Source organism: Lytechinus variegatus, chromosome 12 (genome assembly GCF_018143015.1).
Source record: "Lytechinus variegatus isolate NC3 chromosome 12, Lvar_3.0, whole genome shotgun sequence".
In the NCBI taxonomy this organism is placed as follows: domain Eukaryota; kingdom Metazoa; phylum Echinodermata; class Echinoidea; order Temnopleuroida; family Toxopneustidae; genus Lytechinus; species Lytechinus variegatus.
In genome coordinates, this window is record NC_054751.1 from 35,403,827 (window position 1) to 35,417,194 (window position 13,368).

Below are 13,368 nucleotides of genomic sequence, written 5' to 3' on the forward strand. Positions count from 1 at the left end.
TGGGTATGTTAAAATGGGCCCCCTATCGGGGAATTCACTAGTAATGGATGACATTGTATAGCCGAGCTGAGATATATGCCCTCACTGAAAATATAATTTTTTTTTTACTTGTGTCTGCCATGGATAGTTTTTACACAAATGGTTATATTCACAATATAATTAGGTTTAAGTATGGGAAGATAAACATAACATACATACCCTTTTTAGTAGAAATAATATTAAAAATACTTCTTTTATTTCTTATGTTTAATTAACACTCGAATTATTATACATGAATGTATTTTGCTTTCTCATTTGCTCTAATGTAGTACCTTTATGATGTACTATCTTAACATTCCAGCATGCTTCTCTTTAATGCATGGTGCATATAGCTCTTAAAACATATCTTCTTCATATCAAACTTATATCCCATCCATACCTGAAAGATTTTATGATCTTATGACAGTCAAAAGAAAGAATGCTTGAAGTTATTATGAGATATTCTTTATGATTATTTAGAATTTATTATTGGCAAACTCAATAGGAGACATTAAACTGATTCTCTCAAAGACAAGTAAAGGAGACAGTTATACATGTATTAAAATATTGTCATTCATTACAGTTAATGTTTATTGTTTACATGTCTTATTCTGTCATTGTTGTGGGAATGGAATTAGCTTTAACCCTAAATAGACTGGGATATTTTGATGCCTAAGAAGACGGGGGGGGGGGGGGGGGGGGGGGGGGGAGGGGGATGCACATTGCTCATGGCATAATCTACTACAAAACTATAAGATCAAATTTTGTGAAAATTTCATTGCTAATTAATTAGGCTAATTTATGCATAAAATCAAGTTTGCTCGAATTACCTAAATAATGCCCCTAAAATGCTAATTTCACAGACTCTTTATAGGAAATTGATCAAATGTACTTAAAAAATTCAACATCACGGTTATTCTCTTATGTATTATATTATTTGCTAAATTTCTTATGTATTTCTCTGTTTTTTTTTCAATTTTCTTATGTTGTTTTTCTATGGAAATTGTTAGGGACTTCATTTTGACCATAAGATGAAATAGATTTCAATCAGTAAAACGAAAAATGGTACATTTATGAATTTTGGCTAAAAACACTATAATTGCATTGGATTTGTAGACAAACTCACATTTTTGAGCAATTTCGGGTCTGTGTGCACTTACAAAATGTTGCTTAGTCTTGGAACCATGTTCCTGGGGGTCGCAATTTTGGTCTCAAAAGTTCTGTGAGACTTCGAGGTAAATAGTCCCGAACGACACGGATAAAAAAACTTGCGCAGCAGATTTATTGCGAAAAATGTCAAGGGTGGGGGCTAATTCAGCACCCCAGTCTAATCAGGGTTAAGGGGGGGGGGGGAGGTGCAGAGATACATGGATTACTAAATATATATATTTTTTTGACTGAGATAAATCATGTTTTGAAAAAGAGAATTTCCAAACATATTCAATCAAACTGTTATGAGTTGTAAACCAAGGAGGACTAAAGAGTGAGAGAGAGAAAAAAACAGGGGGGGGGGGCTGTTAAGTAGCATACTAGCTTTGGTCTTGATTTACTCAGAGAATTAACCAAAAGAAATAGCGCTTTTTTCAAATAGCATTGCTGATTCATCTGATTTACTGTATTGTTGATTACAAAATTTACAAGTGGTCAGCTTCTTTGATAATCAGACAATTCCCTCTAAATTTGATACATTTATTAAGTTTTTACTTTTGACAAGATAGTAGTATATTGTCGATTAATCCTAAGCTATGGGGGGGGGGGGGGTTACACCCCCTTTAGTTAGAAATGTGGTCAAAAGTAGGGGCAATAAAAAAGGGGTTAAAGCACTGGAAACGGATGAATGCCCCAGGAAGCTCTATGGGGGGTGGGGCAAAAGGGGAAAATAAAGAAAAGGTGACCTAAAATTCTAGATGCATGTTCTGTGATCAAAGGTAAGCCATTGTTGCATCATTTTAACCATTTCATTTTCCACTATGACGTAGAAGTTCATGTGTTTTTGGTGCCTGAAAACTTCAAGCACCTGTGGGAAAAACAAAAAGATCTCCGTAACAGACGAGAGTCTAACATTACACTAACGCGCAATCTAAATACAAATTTTCAATTCTTAGATCTGACAATTTCACCTGATGATTGATAGTTTAATGTGCGCTATAAATCTTTATTAATGATATAGGTCATCCATTTTCAATCCATACCCAAGAACGTTTGTCATTGGAAAACTAAACACACAGGCACAAAGTCTTTGTTTGTATTCACATTTGCGTTGAATATAAATTCCTTATCACCCAGGGATATCATCTTTCTTAGTTTTATGATTCTATTAAAATTATTCTCAGTCTAAAAACTCAAATATGAGTCTCGCCGTTGCTACACTACGGCTTTCCTGCTAATGAAGAATGCTCCGCAATGTTACGTATGAAAGGTTTGTCGTGATATTGGATTTCCCCAATCTCTCCTAGATTAAAGGCCTACACTGTGATACAAAATCAGCTTTGTCGTTATTATCATCACTATTATTGTTCTTATCGTTATTATTATTTATTATAATTATTATGTTGTTGTTGCTGTTTTTGGCAAACATTAATTATAATAAATACATTAAAAGTAAAAAAAAAAAAAACATGAATTTACTCAAAATAAATATAACAGCAGATGTACCCGTCAAAACTATGGAAAATTTAACAATAACTGTAGTCCGCACCCGAAATCCAGTTGATATTCTTGTAATTCATGGTTGTCCGCACTTATGCTATTACTTTTCGGGATTCTTGGATATGGGCCCTGTTGCATAAAAGTTATATTTTATGGTAACTATGCCATCCAATGGCAACTACCGACCATGGAAATGGTGATCAACTGAAGCTCTAAAAAGTATTGGGTAAAAAATACTCCGGAGGATAATTACATGTATGTAACATTGGACATTTCTTTTTGGAATTTTTATTATTCCAGTGTGATCAAAATTTTGCCCATTCCAAAGTAATCGCTGCTTATTATTTTTAACCTTATCCTTGACAATATGCTTCCCGCATTGGGTAAAATACTGCCCAAAATTGGTTGGACACATAATTACCCTCGTGCTGGTTAAAATTTTACCCAATATTTTTTTTACAGTGCAACAGCCAATCAGAATCAAGGATTCAAGTTATAATTGCATGACATAATGGTAACTTTTATGCAACGGGGCCATTTTTAATAGCAGTTATTATATTTTGAAAAGTTTAGTATAAACATGATGCAATACAAATTATTTTAATTGTGTTTTCCTCTTTATTTCGTTTCTTCTTCTTCTTCCTTTCTTCTTAAGTTTTCTTCTTTTTCTTCTTCTGCAATCTAAGAAATATTCATATAGGGGAGGGGTTAATTATTTATTATTCGACCTCTTGGATAAACTGCCATTGTACTTATATTTGAGAGCGATTGTCACATAATTTGAACTAAAAAGGGAGCGTAGCCTGAAATCTTTGCTATTAATGTTAGTGACGCTGTTTCCACCTTGGTCGTAGACAACGAGCGCCATTGCCTATCAATATCTCGATTCAACAAACTTGAAGACTCATCTACTAGCATCGTTCACAATCAGAAGTAAAGAATCACCAACCTGACAACGATAAATATTAAAATAAGGACCAACGTCATCAGCAAACCAATATGGTTTGTTTGGTATCCATCATGCTGATGTCATGGTAACCAAGTTGTGTAGTAAAACGCCGTAAATCCTTCATTCTTCCACTTTGGATGTCCTTAATCTTCTGAGCGGTTGGGTTTTCATTTTTAGGGATTACTCATTATATAGATTAGGCCTACAATTCTTACTTTGCTGTTATTAAACGCATAAAACATGGAAACTTTTAGATTTGTCGTCTTTGTTCTGTTGGTATTACCGTCTATTATGGCAATGACTAGTAAGTATAAGACTTTTATGTACATTTGATATTCCCCCAGAGGCAAACGAAGGGTGAAATGACAAGGGCCAACGTTTGAAAAAAAATGGTAAAACATTAGGATCTACATAATTTCAAAATTTCGTTGGCTTTCAAGATTAATTAATAAATTATTATTAATAATCTCAAAACGAAACTTCTTGTTTCTTTTTGAAAAAAAAAGAATCAGGAGAAGATCGTTAGGTGGAACAAAAAGCAGAATTATATAATAACGCTTAATTGATAATATGGAGATTTCAATTGGTCGCAAACTTATTGCTATGCGGGTTCTCTCCAATTTAAAACTTACCTACATCCTCTGCCATCACTCTGAACCTTAGCTTTTACAGCCACTAAAACCGTCAATATGATGAATATCAATTTTGCATGTTTTATGCGCACGACAATATGACTGGCTTACATTTGGTAATTCAATTCTTTGTTTTGGTTAATAATATTGCAAAAAGCGGAAGGATAAGATGACTCTTTTTTAATGATCTTTAAAATGAATATTTTAGAAATGCGTATAACCACTAGATCAATATTATGCAACAATTGAATATTATATTGATGGTACAATAATCATAAACATAAATCATGATAGAGTTGGTTCATCATTACCATTTTTTTAACATTTATTTTGTCGCTTTCGCTCGATCCGTTCGCTCCCTTATCAAATATCGATGTAATTTGAGTATAAATATATATTTTCTCAATTCTTAATATCATGCCTGAATGTATTAATACAATATATTGCAATATAATTTAACATGAATCTGCGGGATAGTAAGATAATGGCGATCCATGTGCTTTATTGAGATGAGAGAACAGAATACTGATCGATACTAAAACATTATTCCAGAAAAACAGAAAATCGCATTGAAATAGAAAAAGTTTTCAATAACCTTACCGTAAAACGGTTTTCCCCGTCAAGTATAATCGTCCAGTTCTTTTTTTTAATCTATAGCACCTGACACGGCTACAGAGATCACTTCAATTTACCAAACATCACTAGCAGTACAGACACAAGGTATTTACTTGAACTTCATATAGTCATTCATACATACCCTCATTCTTCTAGAACTATAATAGTTCACATTTCCCTTTCACTCGCACTCTCTATTTCATTATTTCTTGCAATCTGTTTTCCAATCCTTTCTTCCTCTCACCAAACCATTGTAAAGGCCTGTGTTATTGTTTCCTGATATTAAGTAAAACCTTAAAGCCTCAAGAATATCCTATTTGAATTCCAATTGAGATGAACATTTTAGGGTCAGTGTTTTTGTACATGTGATTATAGCTCTGTTTTTTTCATAATACTTTTGGGGGGATGGACTTGTAAATCTATGTAAATATCTATAATATCTATACTGCGTGATATACATTAGATTGTCTGTGACCATTTCAGATCCCGATACTGGAACCTCAACTACTTCAGTGCATAGAGATGCAACCAGTGATATAGTAACAACAGGTTCCACAGATGCACCAGAAAGAACAGAGACTACCAACCCGTCCGGAAATACAAATAATCCAGGAACCACCCCAGACGCCCCAGGAAGTACAGAGGCAACTAACGCTCCAGGAGGGACAGATGCCCCAGGTCAAACGGATGTCACCAATGCCCCACCGGGAAAAACAGAAGCAACCAACCCTCCAGGAGAGACAGATGCTCCGGGAAAAACAGAGGCAACCAACCCTCCAGGAGAGACAGATGCTCCGGGAAAAACAGAGGCAACCAACCCTCCAGGAGAGACAGATGCTCCGGGAAAAACAGAAGCTACCAACCCTCCAGGAGAGACAGATGCTCCGGGAAAAACAGAGGCAACCAACCCTCCAGGGGAGACAGATGCTCCGGGAAAAACAGAGGCAACCAACCCTCCAGGAGAGACAGATGCTCCGGGAAAAACAGAGGCAACCAACCCTCCAGGGGAGACAGATGCCCCAGGTCAAACCACAAACCTACCTGATAGTACAGATGCCGCAGGAAAGACAGAAGTCACCGATGGGCCAGGAAATACGAAAACTCCTCCGCAGACGGAAGCTCCTACTTCAAATAAAACAATAACACCCGAACGTAAGTATTAAATGCGTACTTTAATATCTTAGATTCCAACTATATCGAGTGGTTTCAATTTCTCTGTTCCAGAGTGAATCCATTTTTATTTGCAAGTTTCCGTCCTTAATGCAACAATGAAAGATGATGATGATGGGTTCTTGTAAAGCGCCGGTATCCGCCTCAGCTGGGCGCTCATGGCGCTTGCTCAAAAATAGGAAATATCTCACAAATTTCAACGTTTTCAAACAGTGCTTAGGATCAGTTTTTAGTGCTAAGCACTGTTTTTAAACAGTGCTTAGGATTCAGTTCAAGTACTGTCCTAGTAATGCTACAATTTAGTTATTCTTGGGATAATGTTGGAGTGGGGAACAGAAAGGTCTTCAGGTACGACTCAAAAGTTGATTGGGTCACTGCTCTCCTGATCATGCTGATAAATTGGGGAAGGCTATTCCACAGTTTTGGTCCAGAGATGTAGAAGGCTCTGTCACCCCAGGTTGTGCGACTGAGAGGTCCTGTCAGCAATGCTTGATCTGCTGATCTGAGAATGCGTGTTGGTCTATGCTGAGGTAAGAGCTCTGATATGTAGGGTGGAGATCTATCGTTAAGCGCTTTAAATACAAGGACCCCAAGGTTATAGGCTATTCTCTGGTTGACAGACAGCCAATGTAGGTCATGCAGAATTGGAGTATGGACTCTCTGTCTTTGAAGGGACACAAGACGTGCGGCCATGTTCTGCAGACGCTGAAGTCTGTGCAGTTCATGTTGAGTCAAACCAGTCAACATCGAATTGCAAAATTAATGTCCAGTCGGGTTGTTACAAAGGCATGAACAAGGAGTTCAGCAACTTTCTTAGTTACATGCTTGCGGATCCTTCCAAGATTACGGATAGAGATACAGGAAGCCTTGGAAATGCCTGTGACATGCTGCTCCATTGTAAGTGAGGACTCAAACACCACTCCAAGGTTTCTTTCTTGATCAGAAGGCTTGATTAAAGAGTTTCCAATTCTTAGATGGTTTATTGTAACTTTGGCTTGTTGTTGACGAGATCCCACAACAAGGAATTCCGTCTTGTCCTCATTCATCTTGAGATAGTTATTAGACAGTCATTCATGGAGGTCAGCTACTCAGGATTCAATGCGCTGAAGTCCTAAACTGAAAGCATTTTTTTAAGATACATTCCAACACCCTTAATGTAAAATGCAAATAATGCAAATCTTATTTTGTTCGTGTTTGCACCAAGAAATGGCGGTTTGGTTTGCACCCTAAACCTTTGTACCTTTTACAACTAGTATCTACACAGGATGCGAGATTCTTTGCGCTCAAAAAGGTGAACCTTCTCTGAATAGAGGGCATAGGGGGCCTACAACAGTGCACCACGCATAAAGGGTATACGAGATGTAATTAATTCCAGATGCAAAAAGCTTCTTCGGATTCAAGCTGCACCCATGCAAATTTTTTCTTGGTGTTCTAATTAACCATAAATACCCGGTTTTAAGAAATGAATTAAACGGCAGGGAGTGAAGAAAAAGAAATTCTAGAAAAAAAATTAAAGCTCTAACTCATTCACTAATACCTCGCATTATCCTCCCGATTCCAAAATTATGCTTGAAACATTGAAGGATATATTGGTGCAACATGTTTCCTTCAGCGGTGTAATGATAACAATATTTAGACAAGTTCATTTTTTATAACAATTCAAATTTTCAAAGGAAGTGGATTTTTTCTGGAATAATTCTCTTAAAAGATGTTTTTTACCTAATTAAACATCACAATATTCGGAATACTCCTCAACTATTGTTGATTTATTTCAGGGGGGGGGGGGTTCTTCTTGGTAATGCTTATGGCTGAAAAGTCTATGGCGATTAAAAAAAGTTTGAGTTCAAAGCCAATTTGTTTTGTTTTCTTCTTTCGGTCGTAACATTAAACAAAAATAGATTGATCTACCCTTTGGAACCAAGGGGTTTCTTTATTTCTTCAATAATTTTGGCTAAGGATACTTTTGCTTCCTTTGCTCCTGTGGAGAATCTAAATTAATGATTAATTTCTTTCCCGGAACTTTTTTTCACAGGTTCTACCACAAAAATAAATTGTTTACCTGTTCTTACTGTGGTCAATTTTTTTTAAAAATCTGTTTCCATGCAATTATTTTGGAAAGCAAAGAACTTGATTAGGGAGGTAAAAAAGAAATATCAAGAAATATAAGAAACAAAGTAACATCGGCAGGTGATAAAACCCATCATTGAACGTTCCTCCAAGAAAAGATTCATACCCAAATACTTAAAAGTCCCCTCCCCTCCAACACGGAAAAGGGTGTTATCTACGATGCAGATCAGATATTCTAGTTTTGTCAGTATCAACAAGAAAAATGACAGAATAGTTGGAAAATGATTTCCTGTAAACTGTATATGCAATTATCAAGACTCGTAAAACTTTATTGAAAGTCTTCTTGCCTGCTTATTTATTGCTCAATATGAAATTGGAAGCTGATGTTCAAACGAGACTCGTTGTTCCTCGAAGTTTGTTGTCTGTTTCTATGTACTATTCTGAAGCACAGCGTCTGTTGACATGGTTACCCCATCTTACCCATAATGAACGGCAGTGCCAATATTGACCCCAAACAATTCCATCATATTCAGAAATAACTATGCAAACAAGCCAAATGAAGCAACTCGCTAAGAATCATAATAAATCGTGAAGAAAGTAGAGCTTGTGATCTTAAAAAATATTTCAGATAACACATTACGTTATATATATATATATATATATATATATATATATATATATATATATATATATATATATATATATATATATATATATGTATATATATATACCTCTATTTTGCTGATCCATTTCGTGTTTTTATAATAATTTAGATTTCATGTCAATGCATTACTAAGGCAGTTGAATGATTGAAGTAAATAATAATATAGCGGTTATGCGGAGGGAAGTTTGAAAATCATAGTTTGTAAATTATAGGCTAATTGAAATACACGTATCGGTCGTTTAGGATATTGTTCAAATTTTATTTTAGATAGTTAATTGGATATCAGTATTATACCGTTATTGATCCAGTTATATAAATCTTGGTTAGTTCTTTTACTTACTATAAGTAGGAAACTAATCATTTATTTTTCTCTATTCATTTTTCATATAGCTATCGAGCCAGAAGAAGGTAAGGACATTGTCATGGAATCAGTCGCAATTAATAACAAAATAATTTGTTTTCATTAGAGTGTCTTTATTTTTTCAAAATAGAATTATTCATTATTTTATGTATATATATATTTCATGTTATTAGTGAAAAGAAATAAAGTTTATATTTCCTATTCGATTTGAAGGTGCTGTCAGCTATTGTGTTCATACTACCAGGCTTTATGTATAGTTCTTATTCTATCATCCAATCAATACATTTATTTCTTCATATTCTTAATATTGATGTATAAAAGTTGATAATGACATAGGAAATGGTGCATATCAGTTGTATAATACAAGTTCCTGCTTTATATTTGATAAAAGTAGATTACATGTATCTCGGATAAGAATTCGTACTTTGTAGAAATAAGGATTTTGTTTTAAATATAAAACTGAGGAAAGATTTATCGAATTATTATTGATATTCATTAAGAAACTAGAAACTGAAAGCTAAAAAGCTTCATAAAGTTTTTATGATCATCAATTGGAAATATCTGAATCATTGTCAAAAATTAACCACAGATTTTGAAGTCATGTGTAATACTTTTTTTACAACTAAGTAATATTTTTGTTTATACGACAGTTGTATTCACCGTAAAGACAGCACTTGTAAATTACCCGGATGATAAGATTCTTACAATCGGTGGGGGCGCTCTAATTACCATCACAGCTACTATTGAAATCATCAATAGTTCCTTGGAGTATATCGATATTGATGAAACAAAGGTTATTGTCTACCCGGGTAATAGCGAGATGCAAGAACTTGCAGGTCAGTATTCACATTTCCTTTGGTTCTTGCGCTAGATATTAAACTGTTTCAAACTTTATATCCAATTCATTTCAATTCAAACTTTATATCCAATTCATTTCAATTCAATTCAAATTAAGTTTGCAATGAAAATACGTGACAATAAGATTTACAATAAAAAATGAAAAACATCACACTTTAAACATGATACATTACAACTTCATACTAAAAATTATTATATGTCATTAGAAAGCAGGGTCTAGCAAGAAAGGAAATGCCTTTAAAACATTAACGAAAAGACCCCCTCCCCCTCCAAATTATTGTGTTTAGGGAGCTCATAATATGATAATTTATGTGATTCGTAATGCGTCAAATCCACTCGGCAGAGTGCCCAAGGCGCAGTGAAAGAAAGAAAGAGAATAAAAAATAAATGTAATAGATTCAGGAACAATGAATAGACGAGTCTTAATGAAACGTTTAAATGCGTCAATGGAATATATACATGGATGCTTTCACTATAATGATGAAAACTCAATTGAAAGCAGTCACGCTAAAACGATCTCCGGGCTTTAAAACATTAATAGACATAAAAATATCAAATATGAATGTGTTGTTTTTTTTTTTTACTATTGATGACAATCACGTAAATTATACTTAATTATAACTGTTGCAATTGTTTACTTTATTCTTCATGAAGATGGAATAGAGCTTAACTTTGACCGCTTCAATCTGACCGTGGGCGAATCGGTATTGTTTGAAAAGTTGAATGCTACACTTGAACTGGATGATGTCCTGTGTACAACATTCACTCATGTATGCATACGAGTAGAGCCAGAAACTAATGCTAGGTGGAAGATATCGAGTGAAGGAAGTATTGATCGAAGCTGTGATCTCATCTCATGTTGTAAGTAGTGCAGGGTCTGAACGTAGAGGGCAGCAACATAAGAGCACATTGCAGAAAGCATTGTAATCAAACTGAACTCCAAAAATCAATCACAATTTATTTGAACCAATCAGCAGGGTACATTTTGGACTCGCGTCTTTATCAACATGCGTCGGAAAACAAGATTTCATAATCAAGATACAATGATGATAATAAAAATATTTCTTTATTGAATTATCTGGGATGCACAAAAATATGGATGGTATTCCATATTTAGGATCTATTATTATGGCCATACATTTATTATTAAAGCATCCGTTTTTTATCGTACCTGTCACAGACGGTTATATCGACAAATAGTATATAGGCCTGTTTTTAGGCTACCAAGGAGATCTCATGCATATTCAGTATAGCTAGTCTACATGATATGATCAACATCAGTCAACAGTTTAGTCGTATATAGTTCCTTTTATGATAAACTAGTCATAACCACGACTTTCAATTATCAAATGTTTACATTAATCTCCCATTATTCCATAGGTCAATCAAAGCTTCATCTTCTTTCTCTCTTTTTTCCCCTTTTTATTTCAGCCGGATCGACGAGACTTGTTGTTTCTGGGCTGTTGATGGCGCTATGCATTTTTATTTCAAGATTAGCCGGTGAGCACCGTGCCTGAATCTTCTAATGGATCGAGCTCGCAGTTCAGCAAATTAGTTTTTTTTATACTTTTGATTACCAACATTTTTTTAAATAAAAAAAATTATTGAAATATGTGGGCATGATATTGATTGCAATATTTTCCTCTTAAAAGGATTTATTTTGAAGCATAAAAATGGCAGGGGATGTTTCAGCACCAACGATCTCTGGAATCAAAAGTTGAACCAAACTGGTGCATGGAGCTAATAGCTCCATGCTTGGTGCACACTTTTATACGCAACTTATTACAAATTCGAGGTCGAATTGATTTCTTTTCCTTTTTTTACACATGAGTAATTATTCAAATTCCAAGATTCGAATGAAATAAACGAACAAACTTTGTATCTTTATGAATGATTTACAATTCGGGAGAAAAATAATTACTTTCTAAGTCTGTCTTTGTTTTAATGAGATGTAATTGTGATATAACTTCTTGAAATTTTCACCTGAATTACAGACATCCGAAGTCTAACTAATTTAGGGAATTTAGGACAAGATAAAAAACAAAGAATAGGGGCATAGACAGAATATGCAACTATACCATTTTGTAATCTAAAATGCGATTTAAAAGAAATGTAATTACAACCTTACATTTAAGTACGCCGTCATGTCAGGCATAAGCAATATTTTGGTTTCTATAAAGTTGTGTACAATTAGGCTTCTTTAACTTTAAAACCTAATATTTAATGTTCTTTAGAATACATAGATCAGTAAAATTCAGATTTATATTGTGTGTTTCCATTAAAAGATTGATTTGTATATATATATGTAAATACCGCGATGTCTTTCAATTCTTAAAATTATTTGTATTTATTTTGAAGGTTACATCCGTCCTTTCCGCAGTCAGCATAAAAAACTTTTCTCCATACATTTAAATGTTTTAACCAACATTTCAGTTTAGTTTAAAAGAGAAACACCCAATTCGTTTTACACACAGATTTCTTTGATCCAGCTGTTGGTTAGTTCTTATGTTAACCAACCTGGTGCGGTATTCTGAAAACGTTCTTATCTTAATTTTGTTCTTATCTACGTCACTTTCTTAAATTGGTATTCTGAAAACGTTCTTATCTTTTTCTTATCTTTTGTTCTTATCTTTGTTCTTATCTTGCTCTCCACCCAATGCTGAGCGCGCTAAAAGATAAGAACAGAATGTAGATAAGTGGTATTCTGAAAACGTTCTTATCTTTTTTCTTTCTTATCTTTCACGATATTTAAGATAATATTTAAGATAGCTAGAGGGTTATCACATCTCACGATGTCCGCGTTTTTCTTGCTCAAAATCGATGGCCTCTAGTAGTAACAAGTACCCACAAGTATTCCTCCCACCATTTATTTCATTCACCCTTTATTTTGCCCGTCTCTTTTTCTATCCCTTCTTTCTTTTCCATTTTTTATTCCTTTCTATCTGTCTGTCTTTCTTCCTTTCTATCTGTCTGTCTTTTGTCCTTTCTATCTGTCTGTCTTTCTTCCTTTCTATCTGTCTGTCTTTCTCCCTTTCTATCTGTCTGTCTTTCTTCCTTTCTATCTGTTTGTCTTTCTTCCTTTCTATCTGTCTTTCTTCCTATCTGTCTTTTCTTTCATTCTTCATTTATATCTTTACTTTTGTTCTGTTTGAATCTTTTAATTTCTTTTTTTTTCTTTTGCTTTGTTTCATTTATACTTCATCTTTCTTCCTTTTTTATTTTCCCTTTTCGTTTTATCCCTTTCTTTTTTTTCTTTACTGCATGAGTCTTTTTTCTGCTTTCCCCCGTTTCTCTTCCTTTTTTCTTTCTTTCTTCCTTCACTTGTTTGTAATCTTTATTTTTCTTCCTTATTTTTCTTCCATTCTTTCGTTTTTATACATGCTTT

The 13,368-nt window shown here is 34.3% G+C and overlaps 1 protein-coding gene across 1 annotated transcript; it reads left to right on the top strand.

Moving 5' to 3' along the window:
* Positions 1 to 3,338: 3,338 nt before the first annotated feature.
* Positions 3,339 to 12,500, top strand: LOC121424681 (mucin-2-like). Its single transcript, XM_041620426.1, has 7 exons — positions 3,339 to 3,920; positions 4,906 to 4,968; positions 5,347 to 6,015; positions 9,155 to 9,172; positions 9,776 to 9,961; positions 10,638 to 10,844; positions 11,415 to 12,500. Exons 1-7 carry the CDS (start codon positions 3,857 to 3,859, stop codon positions 11,498 to 11,500), a joined length of 1,293 nt encoding a protein of 430 aa, XP_041476360.1. The 5' UTR covers positions 3,339 to 3,856; the 3' UTR covers positions 11,501 to 12,500.
* The last annotated feature ends 868 nt before the right edge of the window (positions 12,501 to 13,368 follow it).